Raw genomic sequence first — 25,995 nt, forward strand, 5'->3', positions numbered from 1 at the left:
TTCCTCATCAAAATGTGTGGAGTAGGAGAAGCCTCAAAAGAAGAGAACAAATCCTTAAAAGATGCCATATGGTATGAAGTATCTGAATCTAGTAACCATATAGAAGAATTTGGAGTAGTAGTTGTACATAATGCATGATCCTTTCCTATATCTTTACCATCTAACTAAAATGATGACAATAAAGATGATCTATGAGAAGTAGAAGGAATATCAATGTTGCTTTTCTAAAGGAGAGTAGTCAAATTTGAAACCTATTTGGCATAGCCATCTAAATTCTTCTCGTACAAATGTAACTCATCATGATTAAGTTTATTATGATAAGAAAACTTCAGTCTTTTTGGATTTGGTTTACCCCCTTTAGAAGGAGGTGGCCCTGATGAACTGTGAGGGCTAGAATCAATCTGAGATTCTATAGAATGTTATTTCTATGTCTTCTCCTTCATCCTAGAAGATGGTCAGGCTACCAATGCATAAGTCTATGAGCCTATGAGAGAATCCAACTGAGAGAGCTTCGCTTTCTCTTGAGTCAAATGATCAAAAAAATCCTCAAAGGATGGCATGGTCAATCTACTACCCAAAGAATCTTTGGTGGAATAGAAGGTAGAAGCAAAAATCTACAAGTTTCCATGAAGCTTAGAAAGAATCAAGTAAATGCACTCATTGTTAGTCTCAGTTTTCCCATAACCCTACAATAAAGCTATGTTGTTTGAACTTCATCAAGAAGTCCTCAATAGAATGAAAAGAATCTAATATAAGAGAGGTAAGCTCTGCCTTGGTCTGAAGTTCCCTAAAGTCATTTACTATACCAAAGAAGCCATCAAGCTTGATCCACATTTCTAGAGGGGTATTGCACCCATCAAGATGAAACTGTAGACTATTGGATACCTATAAAGAAATCAAGCCCATTGCTTAACCCATCTTGTTCCTATGTTGCATGACCTCAAAAGGCTTATGTAAAACAAGTTGCATTACATCTAAACAAGACCACAACTCTATTGACTGGAGAAGTCATGTCATCAACATCTTCCATGTGTGATAGTTATGACGGTTCAGAAGTTCTAGACAAGAAGAGATCTTGGCCATTATTTTAAAAGGTGTTGAATTTTTTTTTGAAAAAGTTCTTGTTTACTGATGTAAAAAAAATGTTATAATATATATATATATAAAACATGTCCCACAATGCAAAAAATTGAACCCTAACTTCTAGTAGGAATGCCTAAGTAAGAAGAGATAAAAAATGGATTTAGTTTGAGAAACACATGTACCTTTGAGAAATAATGATGAAAATAATAAAGAATTTGGATAAGGCTCAAGAAAATTTTTCCAATGCTTCTTTCAAATTAAAAAAAATAGCTAAAATGAGCACAGTCCACCCCTTGGATTTTAAAAAGGATAATATGTCTCTGGGCAAAAAATAAGTATGAAATGTCTTGATAGGTTTGTGTATGCAAAGAGGTACTCCAATGATTGGTTTTGAATTGTCAGTCTAAAACAAAAGAGTTCCTTTTAAAAGTGTCATAATTGACCTAGTATGTCTATGCAATTGATCAATATCTTGGACCCTATATCGAGCATTCAAAATCCCATTTTGATGTATGTTATGTGTAAAAGGATATTCCAAACTACATTTTTTTTGTGGTTTTCTTGGAAGTTTTTAGAATTGTGAGTCAAAAACCTCTGAAGTAAGGCTAGTAGCAAAATAGGCATCTACTAGGTATTTTATCCTTGGAACTTTGGTGAGATCTAATTGGTGGATTTTTGGTATCATGTTAGTACCCTAACATGTCATAATACAATGTTTGGTAAATTCTAATCCATTTCCTTGAAGATTGGAGTAGGTATACACTATATATCAAGGTTTAAGCCTGGAATGTATAGTGGCTTCCATAAATACATTTTATGTGAGTAGTTGTATCAAGATGAAAAGTTGGGTTAAAGTGTCAAAGTGAACCAATAGTAGTAAGGAGTGATTTGAAGTTGTGACTTGACATGTGCGTATAATAAGACATTTGATGTGAGAATTTTTACCAAAGGGAGTGAAGCATTTGATGTCTTAAAGAGTAGTTGTTTGGTGAATCCTTTGAGTGGTTTGTGTGTGGACAAGTATTGCTTCCCCAAGGTTCTACATCAAAAAGTTTCACTTGGGTTAGGAAATCTTAATGTGAGATAGTTCAAGAGATTATTGAACAAATAATCAAGAAGAATGGTTAATTTTATTTTTATCATCATAGTAATAGGATGCTACTATGTCCTCTCTTAATTCTAGATATTTTCATAATCAAATTATCTTCAGAATTAGATTAATATATACATAGTTACATCAGCTTACATTACTCTAGTTTTTTAAATCATTCATGCATGCATATGCACATACATATGTCTACATAGTGTTTAAGTTATTCTTGTTCATTCTTGGTGATTAGAATAATGCTAAAAAAATAGGATAATGTAAGCTCATAAGTATTCTAATCAATTTGTAAATGTGATTTTGCCTAACTATTAAAAATGAAATGTGTACAACATTTATTCAATTGAAAGAAAGTAAACTTTTTATAAAACTTGTAGAATACTACTTTGTACTTTATGAGTAATAAAAGACTTGATCTTCAACAATTATTTGGTTGAAGTATTAATAACATAAACAAATCTAAAAATTAGAAAGTACCATAATTTTATCATGCATTTCATTCAAATACAAAACTAATCAGTAATTATCTTAATTTAAAATTGATAATAGTATTATTTGACAAGCTTTCCCTTATAAGCATTGATTTATTCTAAAATGCACATTATTAATATTTTATATTATTGTACTTTTCGTAGGCAACGTACTATTGTATTCAGTTTGCAAAATTACTCAATTAGTTCAAAATGTATCTACCAATCACAAGTAATGATTTTTGAATAATTAAATTTTTTCTAAAGTTTATTTATTCATTTACAAATTTAATATTTCATACAAATTATATGATTTGGTGAACTTTGTGCTATAGGAGCCCTTTTTTTGGAGGGTCTTCATAATGCAATATTTTCAGTTAGATTCAAGGTTAATGCAAGTTTGAGTTTTTCCCTCAATATGTTTTGGTTAATGTACAAAATCAAATACTATAACAAATGTTTGATACTTAATAAATTTAATAATATGGACAATTTTTTTACCTTGTAAAGGTTATTTTATAAGTATATATAAGTGAAATAGTACAGATGAACTTGTAGTTAACCAATGAGGTAATGTGAATATAATAATTTTTTTACACTATTCTATTTATTCATTTATAATTATACTTAAGAATTTATGAATTATAAACTTTTTTCCACTTTTCACAATATTTTTTATTGAAATAGATTAAATTTAAATTTATTTTAAAAAATTATAATTTGTATTTGATATTTATAAATACAAATAATTACAAATAAGGCAAGTGTAGGCCACTATGTGGCACTTGTTGACCATTAATTTCACTTTGAATATTTGTTAAAAGCTACGATTAGAAAATTACCAATATAGAAACAATGAGAAGTCTATAGAATATTATGCACTTCAAGAAATATTAATACCATAAGCATAGCCTAGGTGGTTGAAGTCCACTCTATGTCTTAAAAAAAGAATATTTGTTGAGGAAAACTATTATATTATTTTTTGTCAAATGTTACACAATCAATTTCAAAAGTTCAAATTTAAAAACAAGTGCCACATAATGACATGTACTTGCCATTTAGTTATAGTAAATAGTTTAGAAAAAAGTTGTTACAGTTTTATTTCAATTTTAAAAATATATTTTTACCAATTTTAATAAAATTGTAAAAGTTTGTATATATTGTCAAAAAATATAATTGATAAAATATAATAGAGAGTAATGTTTTAACTTAAATTATTTATTTCAGTTAAGTCATTAAAATAATAATGTTAGTAAAATTATATATGTAGGTGAGATTATTTGTTTATATAAATATAATATATATTTTTATAATGATTTTTAAAATTTTGATTTAATAATAATATTAATTTTCTTATTAAACATCTTTTAAAATAGTGAGACCCAACCTCCAAAAAGAGATTGGAAAAAGTGAATACAATAGTACTATTAGTACCATAAATAATTTGCACAAAAAATAGTCAAAAATTCAAAAGTTAAAATCTACTCTACACAAAAATAAAAATTATGTTACTACGATCAATTGCCTATCTCAGATGAGCTTACTTCAGAGTTTTCTTTGCTCATGGTACTGAGTAACCTAACAACATAGCTCATATCAGGTCTCTCTTCCTTTTTTGTTTCTGCACATTTTAGGGCTAATTTTGCCACAGCCTGAGATGACCCTAGCTATAAAGGTCACTAAAAACCAATACTGAACTGTGGCAATTTGTCAAATAGTTGGCAAACAGGCTCTGATACCACTGAAATAACCCCGTCAAGATTAATAACTCTTTATTCCTGGTAATCGGATAACCGGATTCGATTCAGAGTCATCACCCAATGGATAGGATGTGGTGCCGTCTCTCCAAAAAACCAACCCACTAATACTGAAAATTATAGATTAATGAAATAAAATTCAAGTGATCAGACTAACCATCTAACAAAGACTCCTCGAACATAATGAACAACCAATGCGTCACTCATGTTTAACTCCAGATGTACTCGAGACTTTTCTAGTTGGAACACCACTGCCATATGATGCTACGTGGATCTACAGCAGCTTTGCAAGTTATATGATTATCCTGAATTACTAGGTATTGGAGATTCACTTTGAGCCTTTGGCGACAAACTTGTATGGGCAGGAGACCTAGCAGGTGGGCTAGATTGATCTTGGCTTCGACGCTGTGGAGATCGACTGCGGCGCACAGGAGAACTATCAATAGGACTGAGAGATCTTTTCCTTCTCTCACTTGTTTTCTCCCAACTTAGACTCCTGCTACGGTTGCGAGGGCTGATACTGCGGCCCCGGCTGCGACTCCGACTCCGGCTCTGGCTGTGAGTCCGGCTCCGGCTATGACTCAGGCTCTAGCTCCGGCTTCGACGTCGATATTCCTGATCTCTTTCGTGATATCTATGTCGTTCATATCTTCTCCTGGAAAGCCGAGGACTGCGACTCCTGTATCTTCTCGAGCTAGGAGGCTCTGCACTTAGCCTTCCTTTATGAATTACTTCTGCATTTGGACCATATTTTGCAAATTGCACAACAATATCCCGTCCATCAACATTCCTTCCATCCAGCCTCTCAATTGCCTTTTCAGCCTCATCTGCATATTTGTAACGAACAAAAGAAAATCCTCTTGAATCCCCAGTCCTCCTGTCTCTTGGAATAAAGATGTCAACAACCTTTCCGTAACGATCAAACAATGGAATTCGGCCCAAACCTTATACGGAAGTGCTGGACTGTGATCTGCGAATTTTGATCTGGTTCTCCGATGCTTCTCGAGAATGATCTCAATGGAATATCGTGACGCTTGCAAACTAAAATCTTCAAATATCAATCCTTCGAATTTGGCCTTAGGCCACAAATTCTGCCCCGATGAAATGACTAAATGTCACCTCCAATCTGCAATAATTCGGATGATATTTCACACCCTCAAAATCGCGTACCAATTGAGAGTTATCGTTCTCAATGGCCAACTGTGACAATTGCCGAAAACCCTAGGTTTCCACAATGCACCCGTGACTGAATCACAATCTGAAAACAAAGAGAGAGATAATCAACTGCTTGATTTGAATGGAGCCCCGGGGTGCCTATTTATTCTTTTTCTCCATCCTCTCCAGAGACTTCTAGAACCTTTTTTGATCTTATCTCTCAAGTGACTTTATTAAATATTTTCCAAGTCACTTTATTAAATACTAAAGTCACTTTATTAAATACTAAAGTCACTTTATTAAATACAAGGTCATCTTTTAATATTTATTTATTTAATTAAAATAACTAATTAGTCGTCCTTGGACAACCATTAATTAAATTAATTAAATCGAACTGTCACCAGAAAATTGGGGACATGACAGTCCGCCCTTCCTGAAATTGCTTGTCCCCAAGCAATGGCTGAACCATGAACCAATCAGTATGCCTGGGTCCCAAATGTAAACCTGTGTATCATCCCAATCCACATCATACTCCCGTGGAACAATCATCAATACCAGTAACTGAGAAACTGTACTCAACATCTAAACAACTGACAACTCTGATGAAATCGTCTGAAAACCAACTGTAGATGTCAGTAGAAGAACCCATTCTGCGGAACTCAAGCCAACTGAAACATCAACTCTATCAAAACTCAAGCTCCTGTCAAAAAGACACCTGCACCCAACTGCATTGTAGATATGACAATAGCCATAGGTACCTGAATTACTGCCATCAAATCCAATTTCTGAAAAACTGCTCCGAGTGTGTCGATGCTGCAGGCTGAGTAACTTGCTACTACAAATTTTATTTTCAAAAGATGGTGCCAATCTATTCCCTAATGGATGATAAGAAACTGGAGCCAATCTACATCTGCGTGAAATAAAATCTTCTATCTCTGTGTCAAAAGAGAAATGATGAGCGTACCCTACCGTATAATGCCAGTAAGAACCTCCAAATTCTGCTGCTAGCTCATCATCACTGAACTGGTAATCAACATATGGCTCCAATCTCTGACTCCGGGTGACTGTAGGCTGGACAGGATCTCGTGCATTCTGCTCAACAAACCCCTCCTCAAGATCCCTGTGAGGTAGCATAGTAGAAAGGACCCCTATAATCTTCTCAACCAATCCGCGAATAACACTAGTATCTCGGATGAGAACACCTTCTGTCACCTTATGTGAGTCTGAATGAACACATGCATTATTCAGTAGATACTTCATGAACGGTTCAGTGCAGTAAAAATTATATGAGGAAACATTTACATACTCCCCTTTACACCACATCGGGTCCTCCTGTAAGGGTGGCGTACTCAACTGTACCACACTATCAACTATCTGAGTAGAATCAATCTGGAGACTTGACTCTACTGGTATCCCAAACTCATTAGGACCAGCTACTACCAAATCCTGAATATGTGTGTCAGCCTCAACAATATGCTCCTTAGTAGTAACTGCGGAAGTGTACTTACCATCATCCACCTCAGTAATCAAATGAACTGGTGTTGGGGCCGGTTTTGACTGCAAATGCTCCAACTCCACGGTCACCTCCTTCAACTGAAACTGCGACTTTTGTAGATCTCGCTGTGTGTCCTCTAATGCCTCAGTAGTCGCTATGAGCTCTTGGGAAAGCTCACTCACCTCCTCTTCACGATCCAAGAGTGCCTCATAGGCTGTACTTCCCCACTCAACCAAGTGATCACGGTCGGCTACCAATCGTAAATAATCTTGCTTTAAAATCCGAACAGCTTCACGCAAGGCATGAATCTCTGCCAAAGAAAAGTAACCACCGCTGGACTCATCTGTCATAGAAGAACCCCAACCAGTAATAGCCAACAACTGACGAGCAGTATCAAAATGCTCACAAGCGATAGCAATGTCTCGCTCACTAACTTTCAACTGGCTAACCACATGATGGTTCTGGCTAGACTGTCTTCTATAAACTCCTTCTGACACATTGTCTGGGGGAATGTCTTCAAAGACACTAGTCTCTGGATTATTATTATCCATATTTTCTGAATCAACTTCAAAACTCATATCAACATCCAGAGTGTCAAAATCTGTAATTCTGCTATCAAACTCTTCTGTACCCAAAGAATCTGTCAAGGAAACTGAATCTTCAAAACTATCCACTTCATCCTCCTGGATGTCATCAAGGTCAAAACGATCCTGGGACTCATCCGTACACACTGGCGAATATGAAAAATCTTCAACACCTTTCAGCAAGGATGGTCGACTGGAAATATGAACCAAACCCGACAACGGTGCATAAAAACTAATACCAACATCGGTCAGGCTGCTGGCACAAAGAAAGACAACACCGGGTGTTCTGCTAATCCAGTCCATGATAGTATTTAAACAATCATCACTACCATTAAGTGTTTTCCAGTCAATTGAATCCCAGACGTTGCTAAAACATTCTTGAGTCCATATCCGTAAACAAGGAACAGCTGGTAACTCAAGCAAACTACTTACCTGAGTAATGTGACCAATACCAATTAACTTCACATACCTGTCTGCCATTGTCCTTGTATTCTGGATGTGAATGCAAGATGAACTCATAGCATTATCAGCAACCTCACATGATCCTTCTTCGGTCAAAAACTGAGTGCGAGATGAACTTAAGCTCAGCTCCATGTCGTGCTCATTCCTATGTCTCTCCCAGTCCTGTAACGCCAAAGTTGCTCGAGTGTCCTCAAGCTCGCAAGAAAGCTTGACAACTTCTTCTTCCTTCCTCCTCAAGGCATCTGAATAGTCTTTGGCGAGGCTTAGAAGAAGGTCACGATCTGATAGAAGATGTAAATAGCTTAACTTCGTCGTTCCCATTCCTTCATCAATTGCATGTAAGTCACAGCAAGAAGAATTTGCCTGAACTCCCTTATGTCTTCCTTGTAACTGAATCATCTGGATGTGCTCTTCTAACATCTCCCGCATCCTGTCATGATGAGATAAAGAAGCCACAATACTATCTTTGCTTACCTTCAGCTGGCTGGACAAATCATGTGAAGTACTGCCATTCTCATCCTCATGTGCTGAAGCATCTAACTGAGCCTGGTACTCTCTCTCAGCAAAATCATGAATGCTCGATGTCTGCTCATTTTCACCAGGTATCTCATCACCATGCACAATGACATCTTCATCATCATCTGAACTCACCTTACTGTAATCATTGCTTGTCGGAACCAAACTACCTTGAGTACCTGAGACATCACCTTCGAAAAGCTCGTATTCAACTGTCTCAACTTGAGTGTCAAGTTGACAGTTACTATCTATCAGCGTAGTGTCCTTCACTGCTTCTTCCTGTGATCGAACTGAAACCTCTGACCGGTTGCACATTTGTTTCTCGAACTCCTCATTAAGGTTCTTCGTAACATCTCTCATTGTATCTGTCAACGCTTCGTGAGAAGATTCGCCAAAACGAAATCCAGTTGATTTACTCACCTTAGCTGGGACGGACAACCTATCAAGCATACGGTGCTGTTTAACCAATAGTTCAGACATGTTATGTTTGATCTTTCTGAGCTTGTCCTGAATACCTGAATAGTCCTCCTTTCCACAATTCCGAATCTGAATACTGTGTCTATTACTTGTCCGAGATTGTGTCCTTGGAGACTTTGTGTTGTACCTGTCCATCTTGGTTGAAGTAAAGCGCTGATCACCTATGTAATTCGTTCTCACCCCACAGGATGGCAAGAAAACCGCTCTGATACCACTGAGATGACCCTAGCTATAAAGGTCACTAAAAACCAATACTGAACTGTGGCAATTTGTCAAATAGTTGGCAAACAGGCTCTGATACCACTGAAATAACCCCGTCAGGATTAATAACTCTTTATTATTGGTAATCGGATAACCGGATTCGATTCAGAGTCATCACCCAATGGACAGGATGTGGTGCCATCTCTCCAAAAAACCAACCCACTAATACTGAAAATTATAGATTAATGAAATAAAATTCAAGTGATCAGACTAACCATCTAACAAAGACTCCTCGAACATAATGAACAACCAATGCGTCACTCATGTTTAACTCCAGATGTACTCGAGACTTTTCTAGTTGGAACACCACTGCCATATGATGCTACGTGGATCTACAGCAGCTTTGCAAGTTATATGATTATCCTGAATTACTAGGTATTGGAGATTCACTTTGAGCCTTTGGCGACAAACTTGTACGGGCAGGAGACCTAGCAGGTGGGCTAGATTGATCTTGGCTTCGACGCTGTGGAGATCGACTGCGGCGCACAGGAGAACTATCAATAGGACTGAGAGATCTTTTCCTTCTCTCACTTGTTTTCTCCCAACTTAGACTCCTGCTACGGTTGCGAGGGCTGATACTGCGGCCCCGGCTGCGACTCTGACTCCGGCTCTGGCTGTGAGTCTGGCTCCGGCTATGACTCAGGCTCTGGCTCCGGCTTCGACGTCGATATTCTCGATCTCTTTCATGATATCTATGTCGTTCATATCTTCTCCTGGAAAGCCAAGGACTGCGACTCCTGTATCTTCTCGAGCTAGGAGGCTCTGCACTTAGCCTTCCTTTATGAATTACTTCTGCATTTGGACCATATTTTGCAAACTGCACAACAATATCCCGTCCATCAACATTCCTTCCATCCAGCCTCTCAATTGCCTTTTCAGCCTCATCTGCATATTTGTAACGAACAAAAGCAAATCCTCTTGAATCCCCAGTCCTCCTGTCTCTTGGAATAAAGATGTCAACAACCTTTCCGTAACGATCAAACAATGGAATTCGGCCCAAACCTTATACGGAAGTGCTGGACTGTGATCTGCGAATTTTGATCTGGTTCTCCGATGCTTCTCGAGAATGATCTCAATGGAATATCGTGATGCTTGCAAACTAAAATCTTCAAATATCAATCCTTCGAATTTGGCCTTAGGCCACAAATTCCGCCCCGATGAAATGACTGAATGTCACCTCCAATCTGCAATAATTCGGATGATATTTCACACCCTCAAAATCGCGTACCAATTGAGAGTTATCATTCTCAATGGCCAACTGTGACAATTGCCAAAAACCCTAGGTTTCCACAATGCACCCGTGACTGAATCACAATCTAAAAACAAAGAGAGAGATAATCAACTGCTTGATTTGAATGGAGCCCCGGGGTGCCTATTTATTCTTTTTCTCCATCCTCTCCAGAGACTTCTAGAACCTTTTTTGATCTTATCTCTCAAGTGACTTTATTAAATATTTTCCAAGTCACTTTATTAAATACTAAAGTCACTTTATTAAATACAAGGTCATCTTTTAATATTTATTTATTTAATTAAAATAACTAATTAGTCGTCCTTGGACAACCATTAATTAAATTAATTAAATCGAACTGTCACCAGAAAATTGGGGACATGACACAGCCGAGGCATCCATGAGATCAACCTCATCAAACCCTTCCGCTTTGAGCCTGTCGTCCAAAGCTTCCTCTAAGCGATTAGAAGCCATCATATAACGTACATAGTCTGGAATGTGAAATTGGCTTGAGCCTCGCGCATCGTCAACATGCTTCTGTCCAGTTATCACCTCCAACACCACAATACCAAAACTGTAAACATCATGCTTGTATGAGAGCTTGTGGCTTAGACAATACTCTGGAGCCCAATACCCTCTTGTTCCTGCTATTCTGTCTGTTGATCTGTGGGTTCCCTCCCAATCCACATGCCTTGAGAGCCCAAAGTCTATAAGTTTTACCTCCTTATCTCTAATGTCCACCATAAGATTCTGAGGTTTGATATCAAGATGTATGATATTATTGAGATGCAAGAATTCCATCCCTTGAGCTATACTTGATATTATCCTGAGGCATTGCTTCCAGTTCAGAGAAAACTGTGTCAAACTTCCTCTCAAGTATTCATCTAGAGTGCACCCCTTAACATATTCATATACCAAATAGAATGTGTTGTCTTCAATGCACCATGCAATTAGAGAGACTATATTTTTATGCTCCTTACCTTCCAAAAGTCTGACTTCATTTACAACCAATTTCTTGCTATCTCTCCCTGTGGATTTTAATTGCTTTATAGCCACATCTTTATCTTTCAAATTGCCCAAGTACACTCTCCCAAAGCTTCCTTCCCCAATTTCGTAATGGTCGGTACAATAGCTTTTCATTTGAATTATCTCATCATGTGAAAGGTTTGTCAAGATGGGCAGTGAAAGCCCTTGATCCAATCTCTCCTGTTCTTCCTGCTTCTGCTCTGTTCCATTTAGGGTTACAGTTTCTGACTTTGATGCTACCCTATTTTCATTTTGCCCAGTTTCAGTAGCTGTAGAAATATTTGAAGAAGAGGAATGCCTTTTGCAGCAGCCAATATAGTAAAAGATAAATATTGACAGCATAAGAAGGAGGATTGCACCAGCTGAAAAGGTAAATGAAACACCAAGTGGTCACTACATAAAAATAATCCAACTCGGAGACTGAAAATAGTTTGGATCCTTACCAATCGAAATAGAAACTTCCAATTTAATTTGTCTGCTGTTGCCTTTGTGCTGGTTCTTTAGTGTACCTAACACTTCAAATATGATAAAACTCAATTAGTTCCAAGAACCAATAAGTAGGAATAGGAAGAAATTGCATTAGGCCTTTATGTTATACAATTTAGTCGAGTTAAACGTTGAGCAACAGAATGGGTGATTTTTTACAAGTATGAAGTTTGCTAAAGTTTCTCTCGCGAATATTTTCAAAACCTGTTAAACAAAGGTTGATGTCTATTTACCTGAAATAGGACGGAGGCTCTATCCAATTATAGAAATAAATCTTCTTAAATAAGAATTTTGGGTTTTTTGACTAAACAATCTTTTTATTGAGAAGGCTACTCTTGATTCATGAAAAGTTCAATATGGAATCAGGTAAGGCTAAGTAAGTATTATACTGACTGGGCTAAAGGGTGTTGAAAATAAGTTATATTATGGAAGGATGGGTTAACTATATTGTTCAATAGTTTGGTAGTAGAATTGAAGAAAATGAAAGATCTTATTGTAATTGATTTATAAAAAAATATAATAAAAAATTAGTACATTTTAACGATAATTTATAAACAATAATGTTAATTTGTTCTGGTTGAAGTTGAGCTTAGCAGCTGCAATTGTTAATGTTTTGTTGGAGGTTCAGAGAACCTCTTCAGTTAAGAGATAAAAACACAAACATGTTTGTTTTGTCTAAATCTATATGACATCAGGTTAGGCTATAAGTATTATACTGAATGGGCTAAAGAGTGGTGAAAATCAGTGTTATTATTGAAAGATGGGTTAATTATATTGCTCAACAGTTTGATAGTAGAATCCTAGGAGAAAATGAAAGATCCTATTGTAATTGATCTATAAAAATAACTTAATAGAAAATCAGTACATTTTAATTATAATTTATAAACAATAATGCTATTTTGTTCTGGAACTGTTAATGCTTTGTTGGAGGTTCAGAGAACCTCTTCAGTTAAGAGCTAAAAATACAAAGATGTTTATATATATATACCCCTAAAAAATTGGTTGAAAGTTCACATAAAGAAGTCTATCAACTAAAACTATTGTGAAAAATTAAACTGGGTTGAATGAAAGGACATGGAAATACCGAACTATTAGTTGAAAACCACAATTGCTCTGATATCATGTTAATAAACACACTCTGATACCAAGTTGAAAAACATAGTACAACAGAAGAGAGAAACCCGTGTTTTGTATCAAGTTAATAAACACCTCTAATACCAAGTTGAAAAACAAAACAGAGCAAGTAGAGGAGAAAACCAAACATGGACCCTGTAGATCACAGACCCCGTCCATTATATTGATATAGAAATACATATTAAATGCTAACTATACTCTAGCATAGAATTAAATGTGACATTAATAATAGATAGTGGAGATGGAAATGTGACATTAATAATAGATAGTGGAGATGGACGGTAGAGGATAGTTGAAATAGACGGTGGAAGAAAGCTGACTGTGTTGCTATTGGGCGGTTGGTCTGTGCCGACCATATGCAGTTCTGATAATTAATTTAACATTCTAACACTATTTATATCCTTGCCACAAGACTATCAACATGGTTGGTTCTATGTCACAAGTGTTACATGTACAGAATTCTAAAACCAATTTAATTAAAAGGAAGGTAAGGTAAGGTAACATACCCGATTGATAAGGAATAAAGTATACCCTGTCGGTCCTTATAAGGTCCGGGTTGGAGATGTTGTTGAGGTTTACTATCTCGCCCATGTTGGACTGAAATTGTCTTGTTATCTTCGAGAGCGTACCATCCGGGGGATCTGCATAAGAAATAATTGACCTCCATCCAGAAATAGGGCACCCACAACCCAATGCAAGCTCTAAATTATCACCTGCTCTGTATGTGCTAAATTGTTTTTGTGTCCATGCAGTATAGCTAAAATACTTGTCAGAAATCTCTCTTTCATACAAACCCACATCAGATGGTTGTACTGTGTAATTCACCCTGTAGAAGAATCCCTCAACTCCTAAGAACTCTGAGCAAGAGCAGTTAATTTTGGCCAAATAATTAGGTCCAGTAAAGTGAGATATTTTCAGGGTAGAAATGTTGAATCTGGATGCAACAGAATTGATGGGCTCAGTGACATTACGGAGATAAATGTAAGCATCACAACTGCGGACAGATGAAGTGGAACAACTAAGGGGTTTGCGTGTTGAAGCCAAAGTTGAAGTGAAAAACCAATCTGAAACAAAAACTGCTAGAAAAACAACGGTTTTTGAAAGGCCACTCATGTTTACAAGGATTTTCCAAATCATTCATGTTAATGCAACATTTTCTGTCCAGATTTTGGAGTTAAATGCTTCGAGTTTCTTCGGAGTTTTCTAGTTGACTCCAACTGCGATACGTCTTCAAATCAACTGTCAAGCAGAACTTTAGTGCCCTCCATCAAACTTCCACAAAACTGTCCTCCATATTCCCAATTTCCATCACACTTTGGCGAGTCTTTTCCTATAAATACCACGATTACTGTTGACCAATTTTCCAAATATGTATTCTATGATATAATAAATATGTTTTTGTTGTATGATGAAATATGCTTTATTCTATAGGTGAAGAGATCAGTAATTAACAGGAGATCTAATAATTGTGAAAGTTTTGCTATAAATACTTTCAATTAAAATTCTTAAAAGAGTTTCAAAAAATGAAAATACATGTACTAATAGTCGATCACACATATACTAATAATGAGTCATTTTTAAATTTTTTTGGTTGGTGATCCACCTATTTGTGCACCATTATTAAGACATTTCACAAAAACTACTGAGACATTTAACCACAAGCACTGATATTTTTTGAGTGAGCTATTATTGGTGTATGAATTAGATCACCTTGCACTCCGTACAAAGTGATTGATCCATGAACAAAGAGATTGATCCATGAATACTCAAAAACTGAATCCTTAATCCTTAAATTTAAGTTTTACACTCAATTAAAAAAATATACCGAAAAAATTAACAAAGTCTGACTAACCGTATAGGAATCCTAGATATGTTAAGTTAGTCTAAGCGACTAATAGATCTCTTCCCCACCACTCTTAAACATTACACAAATCAACTTTGTTCATATAAATCTTTTCACTTAGAAATAAAGTTTTAATTATTGATGTTTAAACAGTGAGTCTTTTGACTTCCCTACTAAAATTGAAAAAACAGAACAAGTCTAATGTCAACAGCATTGATCACACGTCAACAAATTCAAAGGAAGTAATGCTTAAGATTCCGCGGCTTCGGAGAATTTTTCAGGTTGCACTTTTCAAAGTCTTCTATAGTCAGAGAGTCCCATGTGGACGCCTCCCTCGAACTGACACAAATCTTTTTACAAATACTATGTTGACTGCTGACCAATACTCCACAAATAGAACTACAACAAATATACTCTCTAATAAATGAAATCAAAGTCTGGGAAAGAACAAGGATGAGTAGGAAAAACAAGAAAATTAAGGGTCCAAAAATTCCATGTACTATTAACATGGCCTTACAATGAGGAGAATTAGAATTGGAAAGATAAAAGGAAAGCTCCATCTACTACGACGCTGGTGAAAGTGATGCTTGGGCATGGGGTATGGAAATCCATCAATCATATAAAAAGAAGGGGTCTAAGGAGTTTAGGGGAAAATTTAGAGATATCCTTTTAGGTTACTTTAGGAAAATAGAGGATGTTTGAGAATAGTGGGAATGCTTTGTTATAATGGGTTTGTGTTTGAGTTGTTAGATGGAGAAAATGTTAAATGTGTAGTATTGTGATATATAAGCTAAAAGTCAAAATATGTCTTCAATTAATATATTTTACATTATTTTAATATGTGTTAATTATATAGTATTGTCTTGATTTAAAGTTTGTATGAATTTGTTTTTGAGTTTTCTAAAATCACTTATTGTTTGAAAAATAAAATATCAATTATTACATTTACATAGATCCTAGAAAATTTGGATTAAAAAACTACTAGTTATGTATAAATAAATATATGTTGCATAAAAAATGACATAAATAACTCTCACTTTTCTAATAAAATGATCAATGTTTTATATAATTAGAAGATATTAAATATTTCAAAATGCATGATAATTGTGAGTCATGAGTGTAAATGTTGTTGTGTTAGAGTTTCAATGCTATTTTCTATTGGTGTTGTTTGTCAATCATCTCCGATGGGCTTCAAGGATGGCCCCCCCAATAGAGTATCTCCATCTTCCCCTCTCCTAGTATGAGACATATTCACATAAGCCTAGATATCCTCAACTAGAAAGATACAAACTTTGGTTCCTTTGGATAGAAAGCTCATGACTTGTCCTTTAGATCTTACCCTCTTCATCTGGGGTCATTTTTGTCAGAAGAAGAGCCTACTTCATATGTTGATAAGCTTTTGTATGTCATCACTATCAAAATGGATAATGAAACATCTTTAGTTGTACAAAAGAAGCCCAACAATATTATGGACAAGTTGAAGGATGACACCATTATTGGACTTAATTTGTCTCTTGTAAGTGAATTCCTATATTTCATCATAATATTGATTAGTTTGGGAAATGGGTATCTTCATAGTGGAAAGATAAAGGAATTGTGAAGATTGGTATTATGTCCAATGGTATTTTTGTATTTAGGTTTTTCAATTTGGTAGACTTAGTCTTGAAAAATATTGGAGGACCCTAGACATATGCGAGAAATTTTGAACTATTTTGTCTCTTTATAAGTTGAAGCTATTATTTAAACCTCAAAAGTACTTAGGGCTGGTTTCTTTTTCCTAGCTCTACCTCTCTAGATTGCCCTTATAATATTTAAACTATGGAGTTCTTAAAGCCATTGCTAATTCCTTAAGCAGCCTGCTAACTATGGATAGGATAACACATCAAAGATCTAGATTCACATCTACTAGAATTTATGCTAACATGGTGGTTCACCCCTTACTCTTTTCTTTTGTCACTCTTCAACATCATTTTAGAGCATGGAACCAAAACACAAAATATGAAAATGATAAATCTTACTATTAGATTTGCAAAAAATGAAAATCTTAGTAATGTTTGTACAAGCTTCAATTATCCAAAAATTAACATGGTTGGTCTATTGTGACTAAATAGGAAAGTACTATACACTTTTCATTAGTGGTGGGGTTCGGAGTTAAATAGTCAAGAATATTTTCAATTTGACTCATCAAGAATTTCTCCATGTTGATTCATGAAGTATGTTTAGGGTTAACTTGTTAAGCTATCATAAATCATGTAATATTGGTTTAAGGTTAGGGTTTTCTAAAGATAATTTGTATAGCTTCTTGTAATAGTATTGAGCTCTTTTTTTAGTGGGTGTAGCCCAAGATTAGTTGAATCATATTAAATCTTTGTGTCTTTTTCTATTTATGGATGCTTTATGTTGGTCTTAGATTGGTTTTGACAATTGAGTGTCAATACGCTTAACCAATTCTTAAGTTGATGCTGAGTATAATAAAGAAGCTGAGCTATAGTGTGTGTTGAGCTAGAGATTCAATAGGTGCTGAGTAAACTTAAGGTGTTGAGTGAAGTTCAGGTGCCGAGTGATAAGTGATGCCAAGTCACTATAGGTGCCAAGAAAAGTATAGATGCCGAGCGAAACAAAATCAATATAGGAGCTGAGTGAGACAAAATTCCTACATGTGTCAAGCATCAACAATTAGTAAGTGTTGAGTAACACAGAATCAGTATACGAGTTAGTGCCTTCACAAACTCAGATGTAAACCATTTTTTGAGCTGACTTAGGATGAATCTTGAAGGATCTTGAAGATAAGATAAAATCTTTTACATTACCTATGTAATCAACATGCAACCAATAAGAAAAATGGAGAAGGCATGCAACCAATAAGAAAAATGGAGAAGGCATGCAACCAATAGGAAAAGTGAAATAATTGAGCGGGAAAAGAGAAATGAATATTGATCGTAGATTCATACTTGACCCTAAGTCTTCGAAGCCTTTAAAAGGAGGCAGAAACCCCATTATGTGTGCGCATGAGTAAGAAGTGTATGGGTGAATTATAGCGAAGTGTAGAGGGGTGTAAAGACTCAGAAAGAATAGAATAGCATTGCAGAACTTAGTTGATCAAGAAAGAAGTATCAAAGTTTCAAAGAGAGATATATCAGGTCAAGCAAGGATCAGAACAAACAAAGCAGAATGAGGATCTGGAATTAGCAATTAAGGATTGCAAGTCATCAGGTCAAGACTTTCTAATACTCTCTAACAATTATATTAGGAATAAAAATCCTATGATGATAGATTGGTTTAATATCCATGTTGTAAGCCTTTCAACAAGGTGCTAAATCCTTTAATAGGGTAACATTCCAAGTGAGTGTTTGTAAATCCTTTAACCAGGTCACTTTTAATAAGGTGTAAAGTCTTTAATAGGACAGGCCTTTCACAAGGTAGACCATTGGAAGTGGTTAAACTTTGTAGCTTTAAACAGTTAGATATTGTTGCAGTGATACTTTGTAGGTGTCATCCCCACTCCAGTTTTACGTTCTCATTTTGGAAGGTTTCTGGGTTACCAAAATCTTGTGTTATCTGTTCTCATGCATGTCTTTTTTTTTACGTTTATTAGATGAATTAGATGCATGTGAATGATTTCAGCAAAAAGGTTTTGTAAAGGTTAAAGTTAGTTACTTTTGATTCACCCCCCTCCCCGCCCCCCCTCTCAGAAGCAAATCTTCTCACTTGTAAATTCCAACAATTGGTATTAGAACTAAGTTCTCTCAAGGAGGAGCCTTGCACCTTGGAGAAAAGATCTAGAAATGGAAGTCTACAAAATTGGGAAGATCATAGAGAATCAAGCAATTGATATACACCTTTCTCTACACACTTTTGAAGAAGCCAGGGAGGGACTAAGAAAATCCTTAAAGAGAAGAAGAGAGATTTCCATAGCTAAGAATGATACACAATACAAGGAGATTGACACCTCAAAACTGTTTGCAAATGCAGATTCCAAAGAGTTTGATGCAGTAATAGCAGACCTAATGGAGAAGAAAGAGCCCAATCAGAAGAAATCAGAACTCTCAAGATTGAACAAGAATCACAAGCCATGATGCTTTATGAGGTAACTAAATAGAAGAAAAGACCCATTGAAGATAAGGCTATGCTAGAAGAAGAAAAGAGAAACCTTGTCAACAAATTGGAAGAAAAGTCAATTGAACTTGCAAGAATTTCAAACATGCAGTTAGACACCCTAAGTCAGATGATGAATGCACACCATGAACTAAATGTCAAGGACATTGAAATCTCTACACTGAAGATGCAAAATAAACAACTGTAAAATGGCCCAAAAAGAGAAAAATAGATTACAGAAAGCTTCAACAAACCCAATGAGGCCATCAAGTACTTTGAGTAGCTACTAAAATCACCAAGGGCTAGCAATAATACTTTAGGACAAGGATACACCAGCACTGAACAAGGAGAGTCATCCAAGGCTGCAGAAGAAAGGAGTAACAAAGGTAAGAACACTAAACCTACTTTTCATTTCTGTAGTAAAAAGGGACATACCTCTAATGTATGCAAGAGAAAGAATGCTCATTGGCATGAAAAACTTAAGAATGTGGGTCACTGTCATAAGTGCAAAAGGCAGGGACATCAAGCACATGATTGCACGACTAGGACTACTAGAATACCAAGATTTGAACATCACTGCTACAATTTCAAGAAGTATGGACATAGAGATTTTGAGTGTAGATCAAAGCCTATGTGGACACCTAATCAGCTAGCAAGGGAAAATAACCATGGACATCACTACAATTGGGACTATAACACCAGGTATAGTTTTCATTACTATCAGGAATATGGACACATTCCTAAAAGTTACATAAGGACACATTTTAGTGGAACTACAATAGATGGTTGAGTCAAACCACATGTTTTAGTTGTTTGAAGACTGGTCATATTAGTAGGAATTGCCCAATGAGGTCCAAGGCACCCGATTTAAAGTACAACAAAGGTAAAGAGAAGGTAGATGTTGAACACATCAGAAGAGAAATGAATAAGACTTGGAAAATGAAAGATGGGAGTAGCACATCAAATGAAGGGATCACTTCACCTAAAAGGTCAAGCGGTCACACTTCATCAAACTAAGAAAAGAGAAGGCATGAGGGACTGATTTACAAAGCTTTATCATACATTAGTTCCTAAACAAGTAAGCACTGAAAAGAAGAGATTAGCATGAATAGAGATGCAATGTAGTGTCTGCCCCTAGTTTGCATTTTCACTTTTATTGTCTAACTCTTTTAGGCTAGTTTTAATGCTTATGATTAGCAGTATTGTTTTGAGTTTATCAGATATTGTTTCAGATTTAGTTGATTATATGATGAGATTACTTATTACTCTATATTTCATGTATGCATGATGATTATTTAGTAATTTCAGTTATTGATGATGATTAGTTAGATGGATCATTATGTGTCTTCTTATGGATACTTACCCCATACTGCATGTGTATGGTGTGCATGTTTGTTTTCTTTATTTATGGCATTTTTGATGTGGTTAAGGAAGGGAGTCATAGTCACCTGCTAGTTGGGATCTACACAATGCACCACTTCTTGCCATTGCTTGTTTAACTTAGTATATATTGTGTATGTACATGCATGGATTTTATGCAGGTTGCAGGTATTGAGTATCACCTTCCCTAAATTGCCAAGATGAGCATACCCTATCGCATTATCTCAATGGTAAGGGAGGGGAGATAAATCCTTAAGTCCAAATCCTAAACCCTTTAAGCCACTTGTCATGATTGAAAATTAGGACAAGTATCTGAGTTGAGTACCCTCCAAATGTGTCGAATGACATTAATTCATGATTATATCTATTTAGTTTGATTTTGTATGTGTTTTGCTATGATGGGTTTTCGTATTTTACTTTAGGAGTCTTTGATGAATTTTCTATTAATTAAGTCTAATTAAAAGATTTAATTAATGAGTTAATTTAATGGAAAATTAATACGATATTTTAATATTTTATTTTATTTAATTAATTAGGAAATTAATTAAATAAAAAGAATTAAATTTGAAGATAAAAGTTATAATTTTAAATTTGGAATGTGATAATATTAATTTAATTTAATAATAATATATTTAGAGTTCATTTTTAAATAAATGCTAAACAATATTATTGTTTAAGTTAATAAATATTTTATCAATTAAGTTTCAAAAATAAATTTAGAAGTGGAAAAGAAATTAATTTATTTCAAATTGCATGATCACATGATAAGTGCATGAGATTTAAAATTAATAAATATTTTTTTTTTAAAGGTCAAGTGAATATTAAATAAAGTAAATTTGTGCATTATTTTAATACTTATTCACCTAGGAGTATGTGCACCTCTTTTATGCATGTGTTGTCTACAACACAGGAGTTAGCGCAGTAATTAAGAAAATGGTGTCTACAACCTTATCATTCTTGTCCATTCATCTAGAAGGTTGGATAAGGCTTGTGCTTAGTTATCAATGCTTATCTTATCTCCTAGTTGTTTCTAGAGACATTCTAGGTGCTTCCTGAGAGGTCTTTATCTTCAGGCACTCCTAGTCACTTGGGGGTTCGGTTCATTTTGGAGGGACTGTGAATGTTGGAGAAGGAAGAGACTTTTCTCTACAGATTATGAGGATTAGTGAATTAGCATCAGTGCCCAGGTAGATACTCATGATTTTTGCATATTCCATTATGCTCTTTCTCTTTCCTGTCTTCATTGTGCCTGCTAATGTTTGTCTGAATAATTCTTCGTGAATGAATCTTCAATCTTGTAATTTGGAATTTGGGCATGCATATTGTTTCTTTACAACCTTCCCTTAGTAGAATCAAGATTTGGAAATTAAATCGGGATCTGGGTTTGGATTAAAATAGATTTGAAAATTTTAATTTGACAAGGGTTTGAATTTGAAAATGGAATAACTTTTAAATTGAAAATTTGAATGGTTAAAGATATTTTCTCTATAAGGCTATATTTGTAAACCTTTGTAAAAATTAAATTAAATTTAAATTTAAATTATTATTTTAATTAAATGAGGGGGGGAGGGGGGGGGAGAGAGAAATTTGTTATATAAAATTTGATATAAAATAAGTTATATATATATATATATATATATATATATATATATATATATATATATATATATATTACTAAAACAAATTAAATTTTTAAAAAATTACAACTTACCCTACCCCCACTTACCACTTACCTATTTATTGTCATGCATCGCATGAGGGTATTGTTCTTGCATCAGCTGTAGGCAGCATAATGCCGACGACCTTTTTAAGAAAGGTCCCACGGCTATAAAAATCATCGGCCTTTAAGATTACTATTATGTTATGCATTAGTTACTTTTTATAAATTTTTAATTATAAATTAATTTATATTTATTTTATATAAATTTTAATATTATTTATAATTTTATTAATAAATTTTATTGTAATAACTTTATTATTATTTTTGTAATAAGTTTTATAATATTTATAAAAAAAAGGATTTAACTCAAAGTTTTAGTTATTAATTAATTAAGTTAATTAATGATATAAATATATATATTGTTTATTAAAGAATTTGTTAATGGTTGTTGATTAATTAATTATTAATTATTAATTATTAATTTGGAAATGTAAATGAATATTGAAACTAATTTGAATTAATGATAAATATCATTTAATAAGGTTAATTATATTTATCATTAAGAAATTCAATTTTTTTTAGTGGGTTTTGGTTTATTTTTATTTAGCAATCAATTATTATTATTTTAATAAATGATTACGTTTAAGTCATGGTATGATTTTATAAATGAGAAGGAGTTTAATTGCAAGGATAAAATTGTGATTCATATCTACTCAAAAGCTCATACTAAAAATGGAACCTTATTATTATGCATTAGTTTTATATGACATATTAACTAATCTAATTTAATTTAATTTAATTAAGATTAGTTAATAATTAAAGGAGTGTAATTGATTATTAATCAATTTAAGTAAATGGAATTTAATTGAGGGTGAATTAAAAGGGAAGTATTTATTGGAAATTAATTCATTTTATAATGATAATGAGTTCTACTAAATCGGAATTAATTCGTTAAGAGATCATTAGTTATAATCTTAATGATTTACGTAATTCAAAATATTTACCCATAGAGTATTTTAGGGAAATTGATTTCAAAAAATTATTACGGGAGGGGTAAATCTTAATTGTGATTCAAACAAGATACATGGGTTCAACTATATCGAGTAAGATGTACCTCTTTAAATTTGAAAACTCACAATGAAATGGAAATTGAAACTCCACATTTAACCCAACCATGTGATTCAAAACAAAACCAAAACATGAAATTACATCTTGTCTTCTGTGTGATGTTTATGTTTGGGGTTTTGGGTTTGGCTAGATTGTTGACCAGTTATAGGACGTCTACCAAAGGCTCAAGGGTTATGAGATGTGATATCATGCTGATGTTATTTGATCTCGATCTTTTTAAAACCCAACCATGGTAATGCAATGGCATGCTCTATGATGTGTGTGGGTTATTGATTGTTATTGCTTTCCAGTCTTCCTGTGTGAAGCTAAGGTGTATGTATATGAGATACTTGACTTAACCATTTTTTAGTCATTGATCAGTTATATTTGGATTACTTTCCAGTCACCTTGATGGGACTTAAGTGTTTGTTTTAATCTTGATGATATCATGTTGTGACATGTTTGACTTGACCATTTTGGAGTCTTCGATCAGTATTATTTTGGGATACTTTCCAGTTTCTCATTGAGAACTGATGGGTATTGTGATTTACTTTGGGATACTATCTAGGGTATTTGCAGAATCATGGTCAACCAAACTATGCTCTTAAGTGGCAATAAAAAATCAAAAAATCAGGGTTATGTTAACTTGACGTGCAATTTTCTATGTGTTATTAACTTTATATCAAAAATTTGAGAGAAAAGAATCTCTAGCAAATTGAATCTCAAAAAAATAAAAGTTGATTGGTCAAAATTTTGAATTTGAATGCAATATTAGAAAATTTTAGAACAAAAATAAGAAGTAGACATATCTCTAACCAACTTAATCAAAATCAAATGATAATATTTTTTAATAATATTCTGGATATAAGTAGTAGACTCATCCTTGGATGTGACACATATTTTTGGGTATTTTTATTCTGAATAAATAATAATTAATTAATTTTTGACTTTATTATTTTTGGAATAAAAAAACTCTCGTGTCTGACCACCTTAACTAATTCAAAACTTTGCAAAATTCAATTTTTCATTTTTTTTACTTATAGTAGAAGAAACATAGAATGTGATGCATCTTTTGGATTTAAAAAATGTTGTGTCATTTGAAAGTTATAGTTATTTTTCAAGTAGTGTGTCAGTGAACATTTTATATGTAACTCCATTAGAAAATAAGTAATAATTATTTACTAAACTCATAATTTGACAAACCTTACATTTATGGAAACATAAGAACATTCTTAAGAAACCCTTTTCATTTCATCAAATTTTGGTGAAAAAAAGTCATCAGCTACATGTTTGAAGTAAAAATCACATTAAAATAGGCCAAAAGCACATTTTTAGGATGTTTTTAAAGTTGACCTAATAAGTTTGGTATCAAAAGATATAGCAGACCTTATAAAGATATTAATTGATTTCATTTAGTATCAGGGTGGGTGGAAAAAAATTTGGAATAGATTTTGAAATGGTTTGAGATATTTTAGAACTACAAATTTTTCAGATCGCCACTTTTTGGCACACCATGATCTCGCACATACCCAAACAGTTGCTCATTGAGAACCGATAGACAGTGTGATTTATTCCACTTTCTCATTGAGAACTGTTGGATATTGTAATTTATCATTGATGCCTTCAGTTGCTCGTGGAGAACTAATGTGATTATTATGATTGTCTCTATGATACTTTCCAATCACTTGTATAGGACTGAGGTGATTTTATGATTTGTGGTTTCATGAGCTTAGGGTAGGTTATCTATATGTAGTGTCAAGAAGTGGCTTGCAATGGGGGTCAAGGCCCTAAGAGGCTAGCAAGGTAACTCATTGTAAGTTGTTTTAATAAGTGAAAACATTTACACTAAATGAGAGTAAAATGAACCTAACAAAATTAATTGTATGTTCTTGCCCATGCCTTGAGTGATAGTATAGACTAGGATGGGAGTAGAGAGAACACTTGTTTATGAGCTTGCATTCCATAGTATGCCTCATCAGTACAAGAGGATACTAGTGGCCGCAGGGATCACTAGGGACCCGAGATTCCTAAGGGATTCCTCTGGTAACTCCGAACATGATTCGTGTGATGACACTTGCCTACTTACATAGTAGATTTCTATGTGTCTTTGTGTGCCTCTGGTTCTAGATGTTGATCTATGTTGGAACCTTTGAGTTAGAATACTTTTAAGATTTCCTGGACTTAGAGACTAATTGTGTTATGTGATTTGATATCCTATTTGGGACTTGAGATTATCTCCTCAGCATGGTGGAAGTGGGCCATTTAGGTTCCACGTGGTGGGGTGGTAGTGCTTTTTCACTCTTACCATTGCGATCTATCCATAGTCGTTGTGGCTGGAGCATTCTTTGTTGGCATTTACCTTCATTCTATTCTTGCATCATTATGATGGATATTATTTATTGACACATTTCTTTATATTGATGATTAGCATGTGATAGATGATGTTATTTACTTTGTAGGATCATCTTATGCTTTATTCTAGCATGTTAGGTTTCTTTATGCATATGTTGTAGCATGTTTTAGGAGTGATGTCCCTATTACAATAGTACCAATGATCTAATCAGTGGCTTGGGATGTTATGCATAGGGGATGGCTAGGGCCCTTGATGGTCTAATGATGCTATTGATGGTTCGAAGGTACTACACACTTAGTTAGTTGTGTTTTATGATGG

At 34.4% G+C, this 25,995-nt stretch overlaps 2 protein-coding genes and 1 pseudogene across 2 annotated transcripts; all 3 read right to left on the bottom strand.

Annotated features, from left to right (window-relative positions):
- Positions 1 to 4,068: 4,068 nt before the first annotated feature.
- Positions 4,069 to 14,525, bottom strand: LOC149544052 (protein CYTOSOLIC ABA RECEPTOR KINASE 9-like). The gene is made up of 4 exons (XM_089796369.1): positions 13,746 to 14,525; positions 12,063 to 12,134; positions 10,984 to 11,981; positions 4,069 to 4,310 (listed from the first exon to the last, which is right to left on the bottom strand). The coding sequence occupies exons 1-4, from the start codon at positions 14,374 to 14,376 to the stop codon at positions 4,176 to 4,178; spliced, it is 1,836 nt and encodes a 611-aa protein (XP_089652495.1). The 5' UTR covers positions 14,377 to 14,525; the 3' UTR covers positions 4,069 to 4,175.
- On the bottom strand, positions 4,521 to 7,952 carry LOC149544053 (uncharacterized; annotated as a pseudogene).
- LOC149544054 (uncharacterized) lies at positions 9,529 to 10,365 on the bottom strand (the record flags this gene model as incomplete). Its single annotated transcript, XM_089796545.1, has 1 exon — positions 9,529 to 10,365. A coding segment is annotated over one exon (642 nt), but the record flags the coding sequence as incomplete, so codon positions are not given.
- Positions 14,526 to 25,995: the final 11,470 nt, after the last annotated feature.

Source organism: Cupressus sempervirens, chromosome 8 (assembly GCF_028749045.1).
Source record: "Cupressus sempervirens isolate cs-2001-9-10 chromosome 8, ASM2874904v1, whole genome shotgun sequence".
Taxonomy (NCBI): domain Eukaryota; kingdom Viridiplantae; phylum Streptophyta; class Pinopsida; order Cupressales; family Cupressaceae; genus Cupressus; species Cupressus sempervirens.